Source organism: Cottoperca gobio, chromosome 3, assembly GCF_900634415.1.
Source record: "Cottoperca gobio chromosome 3, fCotGob3.1, whole genome shotgun sequence".
In the NCBI taxonomy this organism is placed as follows: domain Eukaryota; kingdom Metazoa; phylum Chordata; class Actinopteri; order Perciformes; family Bovichtidae; genus Cottoperca; species Cottoperca gobio.
This window is the reverse complement of record NC_041357.1, coordinates 277,501-302,500: the sequence shown is the minus strand read 5'-3', so window position 1 is coordinate 302,500 and position 25,000 is coordinate 277,501. Positions and strand designations below refer to the sequence as shown.

Sequence of the window (25,000 nt, the reverse complement as noted above, 5' to 3'; positions counted from 1 at the left end):
CACAGACCAATAGTTTGACATAAAGTGCAATTTCAAATTATTTTCTGCAGGAATTGCACAAAATGGAGCATCAACAGTTACATCCAGGAGTTTATTAAATGTAAACTTTTAATTCACTGGGCCAAGTAACGTTTTCTCATCCACTTCCATCATGTTGACGAGGCCGCGCCGGTGACGTAAAGAGTCAAGGGGACAATTAATCTGTGTACATTTTTTTGTTGCGTTAATTATTATTATTGTATTATTATAAATAAGTAAAGCAGACATAGAATCCAACATCTAACTTTTGTGATACCAACAAAATTTGGCTGGAACCAAAATAATATCCCACATCTGTATATGTTCCCTGATGTTTTTGCTGAGGTGTGTTGCTGTTATTCTCTGTGCTGCCACCAGCCCCAATGTGAAAGCTGCAGTAAACAAATGCAAATCACATAACTGAGTCTACACTGTCTCATAAATCCCAGCTTATTAAAATGACTGGGTGCACCGCAAATTACACAGCCTCTCTCTCCTGATGAAACCAGTGTTGGCCTGTTTGGCAACAGTGTGAAGAGAAGGCGACAAGAGTCATTAGACAGGAATCCCTCTGTCGCCTCACCATCACTCCCATCCATTTACTCTGTCCTCTATAGCATCCACAACCATGAAGGAAAGTGCAATTTGGGAATTGGAATGTTAACTTGTGCTTTGTCCTCATGTCGTTTTTGAAACCCAGTCATAGTTCGCAGTGGTCTCTTCAGCAGCATCAAGTTTCATAAGACCGCCTGGCTCGGAGGCTAACAACAGAGCCTACACTGCTAACATTCACCAGCATCTTCTCTCAGCCCACAACAAGGTCTCTGACAATATAGTTCGATAGCACTGTGCAAAACAAAACACATGCACACAAGCTTGTGGTTTACTAGGCAAAGTTGCCTATCCAACAGTCCTGCATTCTTTTTTCTGAAATACAAAAGAGCACAGTTGAGTCTTGTTTAAGGAATGTGTCAGTGTACAAGTCTGCACATTTGTATCCACTCCGATACCCCTTATGTCAGAAACTTTAAGAAATCTCCAGGGGGTTTTGTTATTATGGCATGATTCAGTTTCCATTTTCCATGCATTCCTGACATACTGACACACACACACACACACACACACACACACACACACTGACAGGCCAAGCTTTTCCCCTAAACACTTTCAGAAGATACCGCATCATTAAGGCTAGCGGCTACAGCATTCCATAACAAGTGAGAGTACGAGTGTGTTGCACATGTTAACTAAATGACATGTATATATATATATGTGTGTATATATATATATATATGTGTGTATATATATATATATATATATCCACCATTGTGAGTGTATCAAGGCCTTACTTAATTGTTATGTCTACATCTGGCTAGTAGGTAGGGCTGATCAAAGTTCTCCCATTTCGTTTATTTTCACCTCACCAGACAGACATAGTTAGATGAGGACGAGGTGAGACTGGCTGGTGACAGAGACAGATATTTCTATCAGTAGTTGATGGGGACGAAAACCATAGCTAAAAAGAAGATGGTTTTGTACCGGACTGCATTAATTGAGAGGTGTTTCTAATCTCCTGCCCCCCTCATGTATGTAAAGATGGAGGATAAAAAAATAACTGTGACCTCAATAATAATATATAATAATAATATACATATAACTGAATGTACACATTTCCAAGAGTATAAACTTTGCAAATGTAGAATTAATGGCAGAGTTGTTGTATTTAATTCAGTAGATGTAGATAGGAGATGTACAGGACTGTCTCAGAAAATTAGAAAATTGTGATAAAGTTCTTTATTTTCTGTAATGCAATTAAAAAAACAAAAATGTCATGCATTCTGGATTCATTACAAATCAACTGAAATATTACAAGCCTTTTATTATTTTAATATTGCTGATTATGGCTTACAGCTTAAGAAAACTCAAAAATCCTATCTCAAAAAATTAGAATAGTTCCTCAGACCAAGTAAAAAAAAAGATTTATAACAGCAAAACAAAATCAAACATTTGAAAATGTCCATTAATGCACTCAGTACTTGGTTGGGAATCCTTTTGCACGGATTACTGCATCAATGCGGCGTGGCATGGAGGCAATCAGCCTGTGGCATTGCTGAGGTGTTATGGATGCCCAGGATGCTTCAATAGCGGCCTTTAGCTCATTAGCATTGTTGGGTCTGGTGTCTTTCAGCTTCTTCTTCACAATACCCCACATATTCTCTATGGGGTTCAGGTCAGGGGAATTGGCAGGCCAATCGAGGACAGTAATGCCATGGTCAGTACACCAGTTACTGGTGGTTTTGGCACTGTGGGCAGGTGCCAGATCATGCTGGAAAATGAATTCCTCATCTCCATAGAGCTTTTCAGCAGACGGAAGCATGTAGTGCTCTAAAATCTCTTGGTACACAGCTGCATTTACTCTGGGCTTGATGAAACACAGTGGACCAACACCAGCAGCTGACATGGCTCCCCAAACCATCGCTGACTGTGGGAACTTCACACTGGATTTCAAGCAACTTGGATTTTGCTCCTCTCCAGCCTTTCTCCAGACTCTGGCGCCTTGACTTCCAAATGAAATACAAAACTTGCTTTCCGTCTGAAAAGAGGACTTTGGACCACTCTGCAACTGTCCAGTGCTTCTTTTCCATAGCCCAAGTCAGACGCTTCTTCCGTTGTCTTGAGTTCAGAAGTGGCTTGACCATGGGAATACGGCTATTGTAGCCCATTTCCCGGACACGTCTGTGAACAGTGGCTTTTGATACCTGGACTCCAGCTTCAGTCCACTGTCTTTGAAGCTCCCCCAAATTCTGGAAGCGACTCTTCTTCACAATGCTGTTAAGGCTGCGGTCATCTCTCTTGGTTGTGCAGCGTTTCCTGCCACATTTCCCCCTTCCAACAGACTTTTTGTGGATGTGCTTTGAAACTGCACTCTGTACAGCTTGCTCTTTGAGACATTTCTTTTTGTGTCTTACCCTCCTGATGGAGGGTGTCAATGATGGTCCTCTGGACAGCAGTCAGATCAGCAGTCTTCCCCATACTTGTGATTTAGTTTACTGAACCAAGCTGAGTGTTTTTCAAGGCTCAGGAAACCCTTGCAGGTGTTTCGAGTTAATTAGACGATTCAAGTGATTCGTTGAACACCCTACTAGTATACTTTTTCTTGATATTCTAATATTTAGAGATAGGATATTTGAGTTTTCTTAAGCTGTATGCCATAATCAGCAATATTAAAATAATAAAAGGCTTGCAATATTTCAGTTGATTTGTAATGAATCCAGAATGTATGACATTTTTGTTTTTTTAATTGCATTACAGAAAATAAAGAACTTTATCACAATATTCTAATTTTCTGAGACAGTCCTGTATATAGGAGTGTATTGAAAATCATGAAGTATCAAAAGGTCCCAAAAAGCTGCAGGAATGAATTAGAATGAGAAAACAATACACTGTGACTTACCTGAGGTTGTAACTTTAATACACGACAATCAATAAGATAATGTTTTAGCCAATACTTTAAAAAAAGAAAGAAAAAACATTTTCTTTCCTGACATCTTGTGAGCTGAATACCTACTGTATGAGTTTCAATTGGAAGAACTCAGCAGGGTGTAAATAACAATTTTTTATCATACTGATACAATTATAAAAACATTATTTAATAATGAACATTACTTTTGAATTTGTTTCAGTAAATCAAAATTACAATTCCATCATAAATTGCCAGTTTAAAGTTTAAAGTGATGTCATTTAATTTCTCAAATAATATTTCAAGAGCTCACCGAAAGCCCAGACTGTTGATGTGCCGGCTGCCCAGCCTGGACAGGCTCTTCTTGGCCAAATCCTCCAAGTTGTTGGAGCCCTCGTCATTAACCACCATGGCCAATATGAGCCCTGCCTCCACACCGTCCACATACTTTGCAAGCCGACGACTCTCATCCTTACTACGATATGTGTCAAACCTGTGGGAGTGAAGGGAGGTTAAAAGAGGAACAGGGGAAACAAACAAAATCACGATTGTCTCTTCTATTTATCCTAAAACAAAGACATTTTGAAAACCACTCTGCATGTAAAACAGTCCTATGCATTAATCAACAACTCTATTAACCTCCAACATATATAATGCTCATTTTGTGTTGTAAGTAAACATCTTAAGGACAGCAAACTGGAAAAAAGGACTTGCAGTTTTAATAGTGCAAACAAAACAACGTTTTTCTTGTGTGGCATCTTTCAATTGAACATGTTTCACATTAGATACAAAAGGGAATATCAATGTTTAAAGGCAATAGAACAAAGATTTACAAAATACATTTAAGAAAAATAAATATATTTATACTAATGTGTAATGTGTAAAGGGAAAGGAAAGGAGAGACCCTGCCTGGAGGAAGCCCGGGGCCCCCGTCTGGAGCCAGGCCCAGAGGGAGGGCCCGACAACGAGCGCCTGGTGGCCGGGTTTGCCACGGACTGGAAGGGCGGCAGCCTCTGCCGTGTCAGAGGAGGCATGTTTACGGCAAGCGCGTCATTTCCGGTTGTTAATGTTTCTGTGTTGCTGGTAGCATACTTCGGCAGCTCCAGCTTGACCCAGTTAATGTTGTTATATTCTTGATCACATCGGCTAATTTCCTGTCATCTATCTAAACCTATACTTGTACTTCCTAAGCACTTACAACTCTCTCCTTATCCTCCTTCTCTTAGCGACTCTCGCTAAATCCTCAATTATTTACGCTCCTTTCGGCTCTGCTAATATTAGCTGCTGCAGCTCGGCAGCTAGCGATGGCATCTCCCTCTTCTGCTCTCTCCTGCTCGGTTAGCAAGTGTAGCTGTTAGCAAGCCCCCTATAGCCGGTGTGGGCCGACCAGTGGTATCTCCTGTTAGCTGTCCCCCGGCGGGGCCCGAGCAGCCGGGAGACTGGGTGACTGTCCGAAAGAAGTGTTATCAGAAGCACGGTTCACCACTTGCTGTTTCTAATAGATTCTCCCCACTCAGTGACACACCAGCTGAGAAGCCAACTCTGGTTATCGGTAGCTCAATTTTGAGATACGTTCATTTTGAGACACCAGCGACGACAGTCACATGCATTCCTGGGGCCAGAGCGGGCGACATAGAAGCACATTTGAAACTGCTGGCTAAGGGTAAACGTAAATACAGTAAGATTGTTATTCACGTCGGCGGTAATGACACGCGATTGCGTCAATCGGAGTGTACTAAAGTTAATGTGGATTCGCTGTGTACATTTGGCAAAACAATGTCGGACTCCGTAGTTTTCTCTGGTCCTCCACCAAATCTTTTGAATGATGACATGTTTAGCCGCATGTCATCATTCCGTCGCTGGCTTTCATGGTGGTGTCCAAATAATGATGTGGGCTTCGTAGACAATTGGCGGACTTTCTGGGGAAAACCTGGTCTGATTAGGAGTGACGGCATCCATCGTACTTTGGCTGGAGCAGATCTCATATCCAATAATATTACAAAGTTTATGAGTGGACCTAATCCATGACAACCCAGAGTTGAGACCATGAGAAAGAGTTGCAGTCTTACACACTTCTCTGTGCTTCTTTCCGGGCAGTCACCCACTCAAATCCCCATAGTGACTGTGGCTGCCCCACGACCACTGAAATTAATCAAATCTATGGTTAACAGAAGAGGAGTTATACATGAAAACCAAATTAAAATAAACACCACCGCTGCAATAGTGCAACTAAATCGAAAAATTAAATGTGAGCTCTTAAACATCAGATCTTTATCAACGAAAGCTGGATTGGTAAATGATTTAATATCAGATAATAAGATTGATTTATTTTGTCTCACTGAAACCTGGCTGAGACATGAAGATTATGTCAGTCTAAATGAATCCACTCCACCTGGTCATATTAATACTCACATTCCTAGAGGTACTGGCCGAGGAGGTGGAGTTGCGGCCATATTTGACTCAAACCTCTTGATCAATCCTAAGCCTAAACTAAACTATAACTCTTTTGAAAGCCTTGTTCTTACGCTCTCAAACCCAACATGGAAAACAATAAAGCCAGTTTTATTGGTTACTGTGTACCGCCCTCCTGGTCCGTATTCTGAATTTCTATCTGAATTCTCAGAATTTTTTATCAAGTTTAGTCCTTAAAACAGATAAAGTAATTATTGTAGGTGACTTTAATATTCATGTGGATGTTGATAGTGACAGCCTTAATAATGCATTTATCTCAATATTAGATTCAATTGATTCAGAATGTACATGAACCAACTCACTGTTTAAACCACACTCTGGACATTGTTCTGGGATATGGTGTTGAAATTGAAAGTTTATCAGTGTGTCCACATAATCCTCTTTTATCAGACCATTTTTTAATAAGTTTTGAAGTCCTGTTACTGGACTACAAGCCAGTAGGCAAAATATCCTATGCTCGATGTTTATCTGAAAGTGCTGTGATTAAATTTAAGGAAGTGATTCCATCAGCACTCAATTCAATACCAGGACAATATAATGGAGGACTCCAATGCTAACTTTAGTCCCTCCCAAATTAATCATCTTGTTAATAGCGCTGCAACCTCACTGTGAATAACACTCGACTCTGTCGCTCCTCTAAAGAAGAAGATCATAAAACTGAAAAAGAAAGCACCATGGCTTAATTTACAAATCTGCAAACTAAAACAAAAGTCGAGAAATCTAAATGGCGTTCCACTAAATTGGAAGAATCTCGTTTAGTCTGGTTAGATCATCTTAAAACGTATAAGAAGGCTCTCCGTAATGCCAGAGCAGCTTATTACTCTTCCAGAAGAAAATAAGAACAACCCCAGGTTTCTTTTCAGCACTGTAGCCAGGCTGACAGAGAGTCACAGCTCTACAGAGCCTTCTATTCCTATATCTCTCAGTAGTGACGACTTCATGAGCTTCTTTAACGATAAAATTATAATTATTAGAGACAAAATTAATCGCCTCCTGACCTCAATTGGTAATGTCTTAGCTTCAACCTCCAGAATTTTAAAAACATCTGTAACTCCCGAAATATATCTAGACTGTTTTACTCCAATCAACCTTAACCAACTAACTTCAACAATCTCATCGTCTAAGCCATCAACCTGTCTTTTAGACCCGATTCCAACTAAACTGTTTAAAGAAGTTTTACCCTTAATTAATACCTCGTTATTAAATATGATCAACCTGTCTCTATTATCTGGCTACGTATCTTTAAAGTAGCTGTAATAAAATCACTTCTTGATCCATAGGTTTTAGCCAACTATAGGCTGATATCTAACCTACCCTTTCTCGCTAAGATCCTTGAGAAAGCCGTTGCAAAACAGTTATGTGATTTTTTACATAATAATAGTTTATTTGAGGTTTTTCAATCTGGATTTAGAGTTCATCATAGCACAGAGACGGCACTGGTGAAAGTTACCAATGACCTTGGCATCAGACAAAGGACTTGTCTCTGTTCTTGTCTTGTTAGACCTCAGTGCTGCTTTCGACCCTGTTGATCATGACATTCTACTACAGAGACTGGAACATTGTGTTGGCAATAAAGGAACCACATTAAGCTGGTTCAAGTCCTATTTATCTGAGCGATCTCAATTTGTATGTGTTAACGATAAATCCTCCATGACAGCCAAAGTCAGTCTTGGAGTTCCGCAGGGTTCTGTACTTGGACCGATTCTATTCACCATAGAATCTTCCTTCCTTGCTTCCTTTGGACAATATTATAAGGAACCACTCTATAAACTTTCATTGCTATGCGGATGATACCCAATTATATCTATCAATTAAACCAGATGAAACCAATCAATTGGCTAAACTTCAAGCATGCCTTAAGGACATAAAATCTTGGATGTCTAGCAACTTTTTGATGTTAAACACAGACAAAACTGAAGTTATTATACTTGGCCCTAAACGCCTCCGAAACGCATTTTCTAATGACATAGAAGCTCTGGATGGCATTAATTTGGCCTCCAGCACCACTGTAAGGAATCTTGGGGTCATCTTTGATCAAGATCTGTTGTTTTACTCCCACATAAAACTAAGTTGTCTCTAAGAGTACAATGGGAGCCAGAGCCTTCAGCTATCAAGCTCCTCTCCAGTGGAACCAGCTTCCAGTTTGTGTTCGGAAGGCAGACACACTCTCCACATTTAAAAGTAGGCTAAAGACTTTCCTTTTTGATAAAGCTCAGGTTTGCCCTGGATCAGCCCCTAGTTATGCTGCTATAGGCTTAGACTGCCGGGGGACACCTCCCTGCTCTCTTCCTTCTCTTCCTCTCTCCTCCCCTCCCTCTCTTCTTCTCCCTCTCTATCTGTATGCATTTATGTAAATGTATGTTACTAACTCATCCCCGGAGTTTCTGTCTCTCATGTGGCAGGTTGTCACTGATAAAGTTTACGTCAGGATCAAGAATCGTGGCTGCGCCTGCTGCCCTGGTCCTGCTGGACACCGGGAAGCCTTTTTGACATTTTCCTGGATTCATCCATACTTTCTCTTTTTTTCAACACAACATAATTTCTGTCAAATGTTGTATTTGTACTGTGTTGTTTATCCTGTACATATGACATCTATTGCACGTCTGTCCGTCCTGGGAGAGGGATCCCTCCTCAGTTGCTCTCCCTGAGGTTTCTTCCATTTTTGGGGTTTCTTTTAGGTTTTTCCTTGTGCGATGCGAGGGTCTAAGGACAGAGGGTGTCGTAACCTGTACAGTCTGTAAAGCACACTGAGACAAATAAATAATTTGTGATATTGGGCTATACAAATAAATTTGATTTGATTAGAGTTAAAGCAGCGGGTGTGGGAGAAGTTCGGAGAAGCTATGGAGAATGACTTTCGGTCGGCACCAAGGTGCTTCTGGAAAACTATCCGGCACCTCAGGAGGGGGAAGCGAGGAACCATCCAAGCTGTGTACAGCAAGGGTGGGACCCTGCTGACTTTGACTGAGAAGGTTATCGGCCGGTGGAAGGAGCACTTTGAGGAACTCCTGAATCCGACTAACACGCCCTCTATGGTAGAGGCAGAGCTGGAAGCTGATGGGGGATCATCGTCAATTTCCCTGATGGAAGTCACTGAGGTAGTCAAACAACTCCACAGTGGCAAAGCCGCAGGGGTTGATGAGATCCGTCCAGAAATGATGAAGGCTTTGGGTGTTGAGGAGCTGTCTTGGTTGACATGCCTCGTCAACATTGCGAGGAAGTCTGGGACAGTGCCTAGGGGTTGGCAGACCGGGGTGGTGATTCCCCTATTTAAAAAGGGGGACCAGAGAGTGTGTGCCAACTACAGGGGTATCACACTTCTCATCCACCCTGGTAAAGTCTACTCCAAGGTACTGGAAAGGAGGGTTCGGCCGGTAGATTGAAGAGGAATAATGCGGATTCCGTCCTGGTTGTGGAACAACGGACCAACTCTTCACTCCCGCAAGGATCCTGGAGGGGGCCTGGGAGTACGCCCATCCGGTCTACATGTGTTTTGTGGATTTGGAGAAGGCTTATGACCGGGTCCCCTGGGTGATACTGTGGGAGGTGCTGCGGGAGTATGGGGTGAGGGTGTCACTTCTGAGGGCCATCCAATCCCTGTACGCCCAAAGCGATACTCGGTAGTAAGTCGGACTCGTTCCCAGTGAATGTTGGCCTCCGCCAGGGCTGCGCTTTATCACCAATCCTGTTCGTGATTTTCATGGATGGGATATTGAGGCGTAGTCGTGGAGGAGAGGGGTTGCAGTTCGTTGACCTGAGGATCTCATCGCTGCTCTTTGCAGATGATGTGGTCCTTATGGCATCATCGGTCTGTGACCTTCAACAGTCACTGGATTGGTTCGCAGCCGAGTGTGAAGCGGTTGGGATGAGGATCAGCACCTCAAAATCTGAGGCCATGGCTCTCAGCAGGAAACCGGTGGATTGCCTACTCCGGGTAGGGAATGAGCCATTACCCCAAGTGAAGGAGTTTAAGTACCTCGGGGTCTTGTTCGCGAGTGAGGGGACGATGGAGCGAGAGCAAAGCTCTCAATATACCGGTCGATCTTCGTTCCTACCGTCACCTATGGTCATGAAGGCTGGGTCATGATCGAAAGAACGAGATCACGGGTACAAGAGGCCGAAATGGGTTTTCTCAGACGGGTGGCTGGCGTCTCCCTTAGAGATAGGGTGAGAAGCTCAGCCATCCGTGAGAAACTCGGAGTAGAGCCGCTGCTCCTTTACGTTGAGCCAGTTGAGGTGGTTCGGGCATCTAGTAAGGATGCCATCTGGGTGCCTCCCTAGGGAGGTGCTTCAGGCACGTCCAGCTGGGAGGAGACCCCGGGGAAGTCCCAGGACTCGGTGGAGAGATTATATCTCCTCACTGGCCTGGGAAAACCTCAGGATCCCCCAGTCGGAGCTGGAGGATGTGGCCCGGAGAAGGGAAGATTGGGGTTCCTTACTGGAGCTGCTGCCCCCGCGAACCGATCCCGGATAAGTGGTAGACGATGGATGGATGGATGGAAATATATTTATACTAATGTGTTTTGACCTATTGTAACCTAAGAGGTGCACCACCCTAACAAATCAAATTAAACAAAACAAACATTTAACAATTCTACATTCCATCATAGCAACTGCACACTAACTAACGTGCTAGCATAAAAACTGTGAAATGCATATAAAAAACTACTGCAGGTACTGCAACAATGCAAAAGTGCTTTGACAATTACTCAAATTAATATTATCATGTTTAAAAATGAAGGAACTATAGTCATAGAATGGGCACCTGCACATACTCATTTACCTAAGGGGGCTTTCACACCTGTAGTTTTGTTCATTTGGTCTGCACCAAGGTTAAGACTTATACATTGTTGCATTTTAGTTCTGCTCCGGTTCCTGTTGACACTGACATTTTACAAACAAACCAAGAGGAGTAAACATGAAGTTATACAGACTGACAGGTAATCGGTTGATTGGACAGTTTTGGCGATCGTCATCCTGCATCATCAGGAGTCATATAGGGAAATCAAATTCCAATGAATGGCAGAAGCTCATGCAGCACTTAAATACTTCTGATCTGTATACTGTATATTTTGTGTCACAAAAATCAAATTAAGAAATAACTTATTATAGCATTATTATTGCAATGCAAATCGACCGCATGTTATGAATAATGACAGGTAGAGACGGTGGGCTGATTACTGTAGGATCCCTGTCACACACTTTTTAATGGAATGAACTGACAAAATATACAGTTGGATACAAGCACAGCTCGCTGGCCCTTGCCGTGTACATTTCCTACATGATTGTATGCTGCCCGCGACCAGCTGAAGGTCTGTTGTATACAGCTTGGAAAGGCAATGAAACACACAGCCTAGCCCACCCAATCAGAAGCTTCGAGGCTTAAGGACTATTTCTGATGTATCTCCAAATAAAATAAAAAGGGTATTTGGAGATACATCAGAAATGCTCCAAATATCTTATTATTTTTTTCACTGAAACAAATATTTAATGTAAAGGAAAAAATCAGGGAGTGTACCTTCATGAAATATGGAAGCAAAAATAACAAGAGCAAAACACAAAGATCAAATATAAAGTAGAACAACCAATGACATCCATTAGAAAAACATGATCCCACTTCAAAGCAATATTTTCTGTCTATCCAATTATTATTTAATTGTTCTCTAATCTCTCACTGCAGTTGTCTGCAGATTAACTGCTTTGTAATAACCATTTATTAAGTGCATTTTACAGCTGTCACCATTAAGCTGTATATGATTGTATCTGACCTCCATTTGGAATAAAAAAATGTGATGGATAATTAATCATGAAATAATTTTAAGGATGACATCATTTTCTACATTTAATATCCCTGCATGAGTCATTAGAGGAATATGTGTCTCCTTCATTTCAAACCTGTGGTTAGACAGTTTATGAGATGTCAGCCACCACATAATTTCTGCTCTAACTAAGAATCTCATGGTTGATCAGCAGCCAAGACGCAGCCTTTGCTTCGAGGGGACCCGTACCTGTCATCGTGCAACACCTCTCCGTTTTTGGGGTCGATGACGTGGATAATGATGCCTCTGCTCCCCCAGCTTCTCTGGAAGAGATAGTTGTTTTGGTTGCTCTCTCCGGGGTGGAGAGTCTTGTTGAGCAATGTCCATGACAGCTTCTTTTCTCCGTAGATCTCTAGTGTCCCTCCTGTCCCAACGCCAATGTACTTCCTCCCAAAGTAGTAGTGTTCCTTATCACTGTCATCCAATCTAAGAACAGTGTTGGAGAATTATAAACATTTTATTACAGCCTATATGTCTTTTTACACATGACAGAGGCAAGGAAGTATGCTTCAGTGTTCACGTTCATGACACTAATAGGGATATCACACGTCACCATATTTCAGATGTTTTAGAGGATTTGTTTATTAAATGGTTTGAAGGAATTTTGCCTTCATGTGGTAGTTGCAGTCAAGAGTGACATGAAAAACAGAGGGGAATAGGTGTAGACATATGATAAAGGTCGTGGACTCAAACGGCGGGACTGTCCACAAATTGAATGAAAAGATCATAACCAAATATGTGTTAGTCACACTCTCAAAACATTTTGACTTCTGTACCATGTCTGTGGCACTCAGCCCTGCAGCACTTCTACTGAAGACATAAACCTTTACAAGACTCAAAGACAACAATACTTGGAATAAAACAGCGGTGCGTTGAGCTAAAAGCTAATATTAGCATGCTAACTTGCTCACAATGACTATGTTAACATGCTGATATTTAGTAGGTATAATATGTTTAAGTTAGCATGTTAGCATGCTAACATTACCTAATTATCACTTTACCCAAAGTACAGCTAATGCTGAGGGGATGCTATTAGTTTGTCAGGTATTTGGAAATAATTCTTTTTTTTTATTAAGCTGATGATGGTGCTAGAGGAAAGCTAAGGGATCACCAAAGTCAGTAGGTTTTAACTTCTGAGGAACATGAATGTCTGCATTCTAAACATTTTTATTAGGAAATTATAACACAGTGCCAGGCCTACACTTTAGTGTTAACTGTCCGATCAACATCCAACTCAATATCAATCTGTTTTACAACAAAGATGTGATGAATCAAACTACATTATATTGATCATATCAGAGAAGGACCATGACATGCCACTATAGGTTCAGAATATCAGACACTGATATGGTTGATTTAAATAGTTCACCTGATTATAACCTATGTTAATATGTTAATTAATGTAATTTATTTGCCAAACATATGTTTTCATACAGCTGTACCTTCCAAAAAGGGAGATGGTGAGGTTGCCTTTATAAGGACAGTCTCGGCTTCCAATGTGCAGCTCCCCTTTGTTCCCAATCAGTATGTGCTTAGTTCGAAGCAGTATGGCCCGGTTGTTGTCAGCAATCACCAGCTTTCCTAAAAAGGAGCGAGAGATGGAGGCGGGGGTGATGAAGCCTCCTGGCAGGGCATCAGACTTGTCTTCCTACAATTTAAGGCCCTGGGCTCAGGCTGTCCCCACACACATGTACACACGTACACACATACACACACACACACACACACACACACACACACACACACACACACACACACACACACACACACACACACACACACACACACACACTGTTACGACCCCGGCTCGGCGAGGAAAAAGGGAGTAACATACACCAGATGCTGATGGCAAAATAAGATATATTTATTAAATATGGTGGACAACTTTGGACAAACAATTGCTTTTAACGACACCACAAAGACCAAAAGGAGGGCTCTTAACATAAGAGCAAATAAGGCATAAAAGCCAAACTAACAAAACAAGCTTGGTGAAAACTTGACAACAAAAGAACACATAAAACAGCGCCGGAGCACCCTAACGTGCCTAACAGAAAACGCTGCAAACTTCTAATCAATTGACGCCAAAGGTAAATCTAGTTCCAACACCTAGGATACAGAACACAGAATTTCAACCAACAATATACAATACTCTAGTATCCACACACACAAGTACAAGGCATGCGGCTAACAACACCAGCAGCCCCAACTGTCGAGCTGGCCTGGCATTTGTATCCACTGGTCTCTCCAGTGCCCCTCGGATTGGAGAGCCGGAACAGGTGCACACCAATCACAGCCGGTCTTCATCAAGGTGGGAGGAGGAGGTGTCGCCGCAGCCAATCAAGCGGGCGGCGGTCACACATCCAAATCTGCATACCTAAACAGGGACACAAGGTGCATGCATCCCCAAAGTAATCCCCCGCAGATAAATAAGGGCGTGGCCGTAACACACACACACACACACACACACACACACACACACGTACACACATATACACACACACACACACACACACACACACACATACACACACATACACACACCAGATGTAGCTGGCCGAACAGCTACATCCAGTTACCAGTTTTCAACAAAATTGAATTTCATTCATTGAAATCTTTTGATTTTGAAATAGAATTCAATCAGAGGCAGCCAGAGTCCAGACATTGATCATCTATAGCGAACGGTTAAAGACAAGGACTATTTTTTTTTACGTTTTCTTCCGTCCCTTAAAATCGAGAAGGCCTCAAGACCCCCGTGAATCTTTGGTGAGGAAGATGTCAACAAAGCAACAGTGTGAACTGACTGTAAAGGCAGCCTGGTTCACATGGATGAGTAGTGTGGATGTTACAAACAGATGATGCATCAATGAGCCAATGATACTAAGCATGAATAAAACAGCTGATGTGAGTGTGACTTCAGTGCTCTGCCTTCACTTAATGCTCGGCTGAATAGTTAAAGACACAGTGAGATAACAATGGGAGTGAGGTTCTCTACAGTGCCGTATCTCTCTACCACTCCATATCAACCCACATGTAAGTAACCAAATAACATTTTAAGGATTTTATTTAAATCCTCCCATAACCATACTCAATACTCATATTCTGTTTCAGTAGTATGACATAAGATAAAGAAACTCTCAATAACATTTCACTGTGACTTCAAGGAAAGATGAACACAAGATGGATTTTTCTAGCTTACCTCCACTGAGAATTTCAATGGAGTGGACCGTAGCTGAAGTTGTGAGCAGGACTTTCCTGCCATAACCAATTGTAACACGGTGGTCCTCACTGTGTCCCGGCATCCATGGCTGCAGACCTGGCTCCTTATCTGGACACACTGCAGGAGACAGAAAATACACAAACATTTAACTTCTAAAGATGAATTCATCAGTGATGAAAGAAAACCAAGTACATTTCTAAAATCAAGATTATTACTACTACTACTACTACTACTACTACTACTACTACTACCACTACTTTAGTATTTCCATTTAATGCAACTTTATACTTCTAATGTAAGGGATAGAATAATACTTAATAATGTACTTTCTACTGCAGAATATACATTTTACAGCTATAGTTGCTGGTTACTGAAACCTGGCTGAGTCAAGAAGAATATGTCAGTCTCAATGAATCCACTCCGCCTGGTCATAATAATACTCACGTTCCTCGAGGTACAAGCCGAGGAGGTGGAGTTTCAGCCATATTCGACTCAAACCTATTAATCAATCCTAAACCTAAAGTAAACTATAACTCTTTTAAAAGCCTTGTTCTTACACTCTCAAACCTAACATGGAAAATAATAAAGCCAATTTCATTTGTTACTGTGTGCCAAGTTTTATCAAGTTTAGTCCTTAAAACAGATAACGTAATTATTGTAGGTGACTTTAATATTCATGTGGATGTTGATAGTGACAGCCTTAATACTGCATTTATCTCATTATTAGATTCAATTGGGTTCAGTCAGAATGTACATGAAACAACTCACTGTTTAAACCACACTCTGGACCTTGTTCTGGCATATGGTGTTGAAATTGAAAGTGTATCAGTCTGTCCACATAATCCTCTTTTATCAGACCATTTTTTAATAACTTTAATAACTGCAACCTCACTGCGAATAACACTCGACTCTGTCGCTCCTCTAAAGAAGATCATAAAACTGAAAAAGAAAGCACCATGGCTTAATTTACAAATTGAAACAAAAGTCGAGAAATCTTGAAAGGAAATGGCGTTCCACTAAACTCGAAGAATCTCATTTAGTCTGGTTAGATCATCTTAAAACGTATAAGAAGGCTCTCCGTAATGCCAGAGCATCTTATTACTCTTCATCAATAGAAGAAAATAAGAACAACCCCAGGTTTCTTTTCAGCACTGTCGCCAGGCTGACAGAGAGCCACAGCTCTACAGAGCCTTCTATTCCTATATCGCTCAGCAGTGACGACTTTATTAGTACCTTCTTTATTGATAAAATTATAATTATTAGAGACAAAATTCATCTCCTCCTGGCCTTCAATTGGTAATGACTTAACTTCAAACTTCGGAACCTCAAACCTACCTCAGTAACATCTGTAACTCCTGAAATATAACTAGAGTGTTTTACTCCAATTGACCTTAACCAAATAACTTCAACAATCTCGTCGTCGAAGCCATCAACCTGTCTTTTAGATCTGATTCCAACTAAACTGTTTAAAGAAGTCTTACCCTTAATTAACACCTCGTTATTAAATATGATTGACCTGTCTCTATTATCTGGCTACGTACCACAATCCTTTACAGTAACTGTAATAATACCACTTCTTAAAAAGCTCAGTCTTGATCCAGAGGTTTTAGCCAACTATAGGCCGATATCTAACCTACCCTTTCTCGCTAAGATCCTTGAGAAAGCAGTTGCAAAACAGTTGTGTGATATTTTACATAATAATAGTTTATTTGAGTTTTTTCAATCTGGATTTAGAGTTCATCATAGCACAGAGACGGCACTGGTAAAAGTTACCAATGGCCTTCTATTGGCATCAGACAAAGGACTTGTCTCTGTTCTTGTCTTGTTAGACATCAGTGCTGCTTTCGACACTGTTGATCATGACATTCTACTGCAGAGACTGGAACATTGTGTTGGCAAAAACGGAACCGCACTAAGCTGGTTCAAGTCCTATTTATCTGAGCGATCTCAATTTGTATGTGTTAACGATAAATCCTCCATGACATCCAAAGTCAATCTTGGAGTTCCGCAGGGTTCTGTACTTGGACCGATTCTATTCACCTTATATATGCTTCCTTAGGGCAACATTATAAGGAACCACTCTATAAACTTTCATTGCTATGCGGATGATACCCAATTATATCTATCAATTAAACCAGATGAAACCAATCAATTGTCTAAACTTCAAGCATGCCTTAAGGACATAAAAACTTGGATGTCTAGCAACTTCTTGATGTTAAACACAGACAAAACTGAAGTTATTATACTTGGCCCTAAACGCCTCTGAAACGCATTTTCTAATGACATAGAAGTTCTGGATGGCATTAATTTGGCCTCCAGCACCACTGTAAGGAATCTTGGGGTCATCTTTGATCAGGATCTGTCGTTTAACTCCCAGATAAAACAAATCTCAAGGACTGCCTTCTTTCATCTACGTAACATTGCAAAAATAAGACATCCTGTCTCAAAATGATGCAGAAAAACTAGTCCATGCATTTGTTACTTCAAAGCTGGATTACTGCAACTCATTGTTATCAGGTTGTCCCAAAAAGTCGCTTAAGACTCTTCAGTTGATCCAAAATGCAGCGGCACGTGTATTGACAAGAACAAGGAAACGGGATCATATTACTCCTGTATTGGCTGCTCTGCACTGGCTCCCGGTAAAATACAGAATATAATTCAAGATCCTTCTCCTGACTTACAAAGCAATTAATGGTCAGGCTCCAGCATATCTTAAAGATCTCATAGTACCTTATAAACCAACTAGAGCATTGCGCTCCCAGACTGCAGGGTTACTTGTAGTTCCTAGAGTCTCTAAGAGTACAATGGGAGCCAGAGCCTTCAGCTATCAAGCTCCTCTCCAGTGGAACCAGCTTCCAGTTTGTGTTCGGGAGGCAGACACACTCTCCACATTTAAGATAAAGCTTATAGTTAGGGCTGCCTCAGGTTTGCCCTGGATCAGCCCCTAGTTACGCTGCTATAGGCTTAGACTGCCGGGGGACACCTCCGTAGTGCTTGGAACCTGCTCTTATCTTTCTCTTGCTCTCTCCTTCCTCTCTCTCTTCTTCTCCCTCTCTATCTGTATGCATTTATGTAAATGTATGTTACTAACTCATTTTCTGTCAAATGTTGTATTTGTACTATGTTGTTTATCCTGTACACACGACATCTATTGCACGTCTGTCCGTCCTGGGAGAGGGATCCCTCCTCAGTTGCTCTCCCTGAGGTTTCTTACATTTTTCCCCCTTTAATTATGGGGTTTCTTTTAGGAAGTTTTTGCTTGTGCGATGCGAGGGTCTAAGGACAGAGGGTGTCGTAACCTGTACAGTCTGAAAAGCACACGTAGACAAATGTATAATTTGTGATATTGGGATATACAAATAAATAAATGATTTGATTTGATCATCATAATCCTTAATCAGTAAATAATAAAAAAAAAACACTTCCTGTGTCATTGCGGAGGTCCTATAGATCGTTAACAGTAAAAATATATCCATTTTGAACATCGTCACATAGATAAAAGCCATGAAAAGCTGTTGCAATATTTGAAATTAGCTGATCGATGCGTTTATTTTCATGATGATACTCGGTAAAAACGGAATTTATCAAGCTATTAGTGCTATTGTGACATTTGCTAACCGGATGCTGAACTCTGACCTTTCGATTGACATTTAATTTGAGCCAATAGGAGCTTCCATGCCTTGTCGACAACCTTCAATATCTAATGAGTGTCAACTTGATAAGGAAGTGCTAGCCCTCTTCTTTTGTTTACAGACGGAGTGTGAGTGTGTGTAGTGTCTAGTAAGGATGCCACCTGGGCGCCTCCCTAGGGAGGCGCCCAGGTGGCATCCTTACTAGATGCCCGAACCACCTCAACTGGCTCCTTTCAACGTAAAGGTGCAGCGGCTCTACTCCGAGTCTCTCACGGATGGCTGAGCTTCTCACCCTATCTCTAAGGGAGACGCCAGCCACCCGTCTGAGAAAACCCATTTCGGCCTCTTGTACCCGTGATCTCGTTCTTTCGGTCATGACCCAGCCTTCATGACCATAGGTGAGGGTAGGAACGAAGATCGACCGGTATAATGAGAGCTTTGCCTTCTGGCTCAGCTCTCTTTTCGTCACAACGGTGCGGTAAAGTGACTGTAATACCGCCCCCGCTGCTCCGATTCTCCGGCCAATTTCTCGCTCCATTGTCCCCTCACTCGCGAACAAGACCCCGAGGTACTTGAACTCCTTCACTTGGGGTAATGGCTCATTCCCTACCCGGAGTAGGCAATCCACCGGTTTCCTGCTGAGAGCCATGGCCTCAGATTTGGAGGTGCTGATCCTCATCCCAACCGCTGCACACTCGGCTGCGAACCGATCCAGTGACTGTTGAAGGTCACAGACCGATGATGCCATAAGGACCACATCATCTGCAAAGAGCAGCGATGAGATCCTCAGGTCACCGAACTGCAATCCCTCTCCTCCACGACTACACCTCGATATCCTATCCATGAAAATCACGAACAGGATTGGTGATAAAGCGCAGCCCTGTCGGAGGCCAACATTCACGGGAAACGAGTCCGACTTACTGCCGAGTATCCGGACACAACTCTCGCTTTGGGCGTACAGGGATTGGATGGCCCTCAAAAGTGACCCCCTCACCCCATACTCCCGCAGCACCTCCCACAGTATCACCCGGGGGACCCGGTCATACGCCTTCTCCAGATCCACAAAACACATGTAGACCGGATGGGCGTACTCCCAGGCCCCCTCCAGGATCCTTGCAAGAGTAAAGAGTTGGTCTGTTGTTCCACGACCAGGACGGAATCCGCATTGTTCCTCTTCAATCAGAGGTTCGACTACTGGCCGAACCCTCCTTTCCAGTACCTTGGAGTAGACTTTACCAGGGAGGCTGAGAAGTGTGATACCCCTGTAGTTGGCACACACTCTCTGGTCCCCCTTTTTAAATAGGGGAACCACCACCCCGGTCTGCCAACCCCAAGGCACTGTCCCAGACTTCCACGCAATGTTGACGAGGCGTGTCAACCAAGACAGCCCCTCAACACCCAAAGCCTTCAGCATTTCTGGACGGATCTCATCAACCCCTCCGGCTTTGCCACTGTGGAGTTGTTTGACTACCTCAGTGACTTCCATCAGGGAAATTGACGATGATCGCCCATTAGCTTCCAGCTCTGCCTCTACCATAGATGGCGTGTTAGTCGGATTCAGGAGTTCCTCAAAGTGCTCCTTCCAGCGGCCGATAACCTTCTCAGTTGAAGTCAGCAGGGTCCCACCCTTGCTGTACACAGCTTGGATGGTTCCTCGCTTCCCCCTCCTGAGGTGCCGGATAGTTTTCCAGAAGCACCTTGGTGCCGACCGAAAGTCCTTCTCCATAGCTTCTCCGAACTTCTCCCACACCCGCTGCTTTGCCTCTGACACGGCAGAAGCTGCCGCCCTTCTAGTCCTTCGATACCCTGCAACTGTTTCCGGAGTCCTCCCGGATAACATAACCCGGAAGGACTCCTTCTTCAGTCGGACGGCTTCCCTGACCACCGGGGTCCACCACGGTGTTCGAGGGTTACCGCCCCTTGAGGCACCTAAGACCTTGAGACCACAGCTCATCACCGCAGCTTCAGCAATAGAGGTTTTGAACATTGCCCACTCAGGTTCAATGCCCCCAACCTCCACAGGGATAGCTGAAAAGCTCCGCCGGAGGTGTGAGTTAAAGATCCCCAGGACAGGGGCTTCCTCCAGATGTTCCCAGTTCACCCGCAATAAATGCAGTCTATTTAATAGAATTGATGTTTGAAAATAAAGCACATGCATATGCCTGTTCTCGTCTGGGGGTTAGGGACTAAAGACTGAGAGAGAAGAGCTGCAGGATGATGTATTTTCAAATTTCGGCCTTTTCCAGAAAACTGCCTGCTACCCACCACTTGAATTACAATATGCTGAAAGGTTATAATGGAATCTTTGCCCAATGATGCCAAAAAGTTAAAATGTCAAATTTTCAGGATCGAAAAAAAACAAAACAAGGTTGTAATAAATGTAGTGACAATGCATAATTGAAATAATCTGATGATGAAGATTTTATGAGCAGAAACAGTGAGTCAATTTCCTAAATAAAGAGGCATGTAAATCAATTTATTTGAAGAGGTAAAAGTCACTGGTGTTTCATAACAGTTGGCCAGAGAGGACCAAAATGCCCATTCATTCATATGAAAATGTCTCATTTTATTACTTCCACTTATGTTCTTTATCATGTCACTGCATCCCCCCCTGAACTTCTCCTTGAGATGCAGCCGCCTAAACCCTTGAATAAAAAGCCAAGCCGTCTCAGATTGAGATGCTGTTGTGATTGTAATTACAAAGATTTGCTTACAGCTACACAGTATTCCCCTTGATGAGGTCATGAAATGCAGCCAAGGGTTCTGGAAAAGGCTAGTTTTACTAGTTTGTATATCATCAGTATATCATACTCATGATCATACTGTACTTTAGGTACCTAAAAGTACTCTTTGGTATCAACATCACGTTGTGCTGCATTCAGGGTCACGGGGACTAATCCATCATAGCTCTTGACAGCTGCTGGTGTTTACATATGGAGCAGATGCTAAAGGCGCTACATTCGGGTGTACTTCACTGCATTTTTTTGACTGAAGTGATACAGGCAACAGAGACTGGAAAGCAGAAAGAAGTGTAGTAGTCGGCTAGTGGTAGTGATTATCTTAATGGAGAACATTGAGTCACACTGTAGGTCAGACTACACACACCCTATTAAAGGATAGTACTGGCATTGTTGTGTCTGTTTATTGTTATCAATAAAAAGTAAGTTTCAAAGTATTGTGTGTGTATCCAAAGCCTGATATATTTTACTCTTCTGTGCCACAAGACTCAGTCCATCTGAAATTATACTGCGTTCATTTCTTTTCTGCTCCGGCATACAGATCTCCTCTGTACATCTCATGTCCTGTGCTTTCTGAATAAATCTGGTGAGATTCTATATTTTTCTTTTTTTCAGGACTAAATATATAATTATTTTTGAAAATGTTATTGGTGAAATAACGCAACCCTAAAAAATCAAGTATAATTTTACTTAAGTAAGTAGTTAGGTATACACAGAAGATGAATAAAATATAAGTAATGGATAGACATACAGGCAAAATATCACCAAAATATGTCCAAACTTTTGACTGGTACTGTATATAATTTTCTTCATGTCAACACATCACACAAAAAGACCATACATACAATGAATTGATCCTACTATAAGTATGGTGTATAACCAAACCTAATTAATCTTATTCCTCTCTGCCACAGAGCTCCGTTATTGTCCGAAAGCTACTAAAAAGATGGGCCACCCTGTTGCATTTTGAGTAACATTTGCTAAAAAAAAAAGTGTCCAGCTGTTTTTGAAAATGTTTAATGTTTAAAATTAAAGTATAAATTGGTAAGCCATTTTTAAATATTTGTCTTCAAAAGAAACCAATGGGCTTAAGTCTGAGTGGGATCCAGAAAGTCAGACAGTATTAAGAGACTAACTTATTGGTGGTTTGGGCTTTTCATGTGATTTGTTGACAATGAGAAAAAATATAGGATAATGACAGCATAATCCTTTAGAGAGGCATGCATTATTTTCTTTTTCTTCATATATGTGCATGTTTTCTGTATAATTTTTGACTTTTGGATTGTCTATACTGTAATGTTATTATGTTGGTTATTCTGTACACATAACATCATGTCTGACTGTCCTGGGAGAGGGATCCCTCCTCGGTTACTTTTCCTTAGGTTTTTTTCCCTGCTAAAGTGTTTTTGGAGGGAGTGTTTCCTTATCTGAAGCAATAAGCTGTAAACATGACACTGACATCTTGTGCAGTTGTTTTAGGAAACATTAACATTATTTTTTGTGTTTTTACCTGATGAATGTAAATCAAATATTGTTACAATTATACTGTTTTTAGTCTCTACCAACTCCTGAGAAAAAATATGTCGCTCTTCAGCTGCTAAATGCTCCACTTTGTTCACCAGCTGGTCTTTAACTTTTTCTGTCTGTTGCTTGGTGATTGGAAGGTGTACACTGCCTGCTGCAACTCTTACACTGATGAGAGCAAACACGCACACACACACACACACACACACACACACACACACACACACACACACACACACACACACACACACACTTGATCAAGACTGCAAATTGAATCATTCAGTTGTTTAGTACCTACTCTGAGTTGTGTTTAAATGTATTGCATTCTTTTCACTTCATTTGAGGCCTAACATTATGAAATATGGATATTTAGCTAAGATTTATCTCTTGCTTTCTATCTTATGCTACAGTAACCCAGCAATGTGTGAATCAGTTTGATATTACAGTGTTTTATGGGGTGAGAGAGAAAGATGTCCTGAACTCACCTGCTTGGATGCTGGGGAGCAGCAGAGCTGCCACAAGCATGGCACATGTCTCCATCTCTCTCAGCCCGCAGTTGACCTGAGGCCTTCAAAGGTTGTTTCAGACCTCTCAGTGGGCGTCAGAGGGGGTTTCACAGTGGGTGTGCCGAGTTCACAGTGGGAAGCACCTGGAACATCACATTGAAATGCAGAAGACTCAGCAAGATATGTAGCAATAGGTGACTCCCTGGTGGCAGGGTTACAGTTACATGTCTGGACAGCCATGTCACACAGTGGAGTCTTTAAGAACACCAGCTTTAATAGTTAGTTTTAGTTTTATCTCCAAAGACATTATGACAGATTCTTCTACTGTATGTATGGAGACAGCAGAGACACTTGAAGCTTGTCTTGACACTTGAAGACACATATGCCAAACCTTGTAGCAGTGTGACCTTTAGTCCTGTTCTGATTTTACTACTCGTTCAGTTATTTTAAACTTTGAATGTCAGTGGCTTTTAACCACTGATGACTATATAATTCGATCTGTACTCAATCTGGACATAAAGGTAATCTCAGAGTTTCCAGAACTGTACACCACCACTTTAAAATGATACCACGATCTTGGCAGGTAGACTATATAATGGAGGAATATGGTCCTTGTTTTTCTAAAGTCCTTTTCTTGTGATCAAGCTCATAGTGGTGGTGTAAACCTGTGCTATACTCTGCCTCAGCACTGTGCTGTGTGCAAGTGTGGTCTACAAAGGTTGTTCTATTGTCTCTGACTTATAACCAGGCTTGCTAATTACAGTTTTTGCTCTCAACCAAGCCTAGCAGCCTTTTTGTATTAAATATTTTGCTCTTCTGGTCTCTCATAGCACACTGGAGAGGCACTGTTCAGCACAGGTAATGCTTATTTCCATAGTGTGTCTTTGCCATGTACAGTAATAGGTCAACCTTATTCTAGATGTGTACCTTTATGCACTCATGCGTGGATTACACTTTCATATTTAGGTTTTAACATTTAAGATTATGTCCTTTCTAATGTAATTATATTTTTCTCAGAGTTCTAACTACAATTTGAGCAACAGTTGAGTCTGACTGTGAACAGCAGTTAGATAACAGGATGAAGAATATGGAAACAGTGTCAGTGTTGATGACAGCCCTGCAGTCAAGCACGACATGGATGAAGCTTTTCCATGCGGCTCAAAACAACCACTAGAAGTTGTCAAACATATCATGTGCTAATTTGTACACACTTTTACACAGATTTTTGGATAGATAAACAACTGGCACAAATGTTTGCCCACCTGCAATTTACCAAATACAACACATGCCACACATGCTCTCTGTCCTGCTCTGGGAATATCGGCTTTTAAAAACACACTATACAAAGTCTCACTGCCAAGTTGGTAGCTGTGACTGCAGGTTCTCGCTGACCACAGCTACAAAAATATAGTTTGCAACTCGTGCCATGATATTAAGCATTTTTAATTGCTAATTTTATCGACTGTACAATGTTTACTACAGATTAATTACTTAAAATGTAGTTCTGTCTTGTCAAGAAGCTCCTGCCATTGCATGGCCTCCAGAGAATTGGCTGAATCGCTGTAAACTGTGCAGCATCCTAATGCTGGCTTTGATTAGATTTAATTAGCTTAT

At 41.8% G+C, this 25,000-nt stretch overlaps 1 protein-coding gene across 4 annotated transcripts in view; it reads right to left on the bottom strand.

The window, feature by feature from the left end:
- Positions 1-25,000, bottom strand: part of cemip (cell migration inducing hyaluronidase 1) — a 177,176-nt gene that overhangs the window by 63,913 nt on the left and 88,263 nt on the right. For all 4 annotated transcript variants that reach the window (XM_029457806.1, XM_029457817.1, XM_029457798.1 and 1 more), the window contains exons 2-6: positions 23,366-23,529; positions 14,966-15,103; positions 13,212-13,350; positions 11,959-12,195; positions 3,792-3,971 (exon numbers count right to left, since the gene is read on the bottom strand). In XM_029457806.1, coding sequence (XP_029313666.1) covers positions 3,792-3,971; positions 11,959-12,195; positions 13,212-13,350; positions 14,966-15,103; positions 23,366-23,420 — 749 coding nt within the window. In that variant the 5' untranslated portion in view covers positions 23,421-23,529. The remainder of the gene's footprint in view (positions 1-3,791; positions 3,972-11,958; positions 12,196-13,211; positions 13,351-14,965; positions 15,104-23,365; positions 23,530-25,000) is intronic.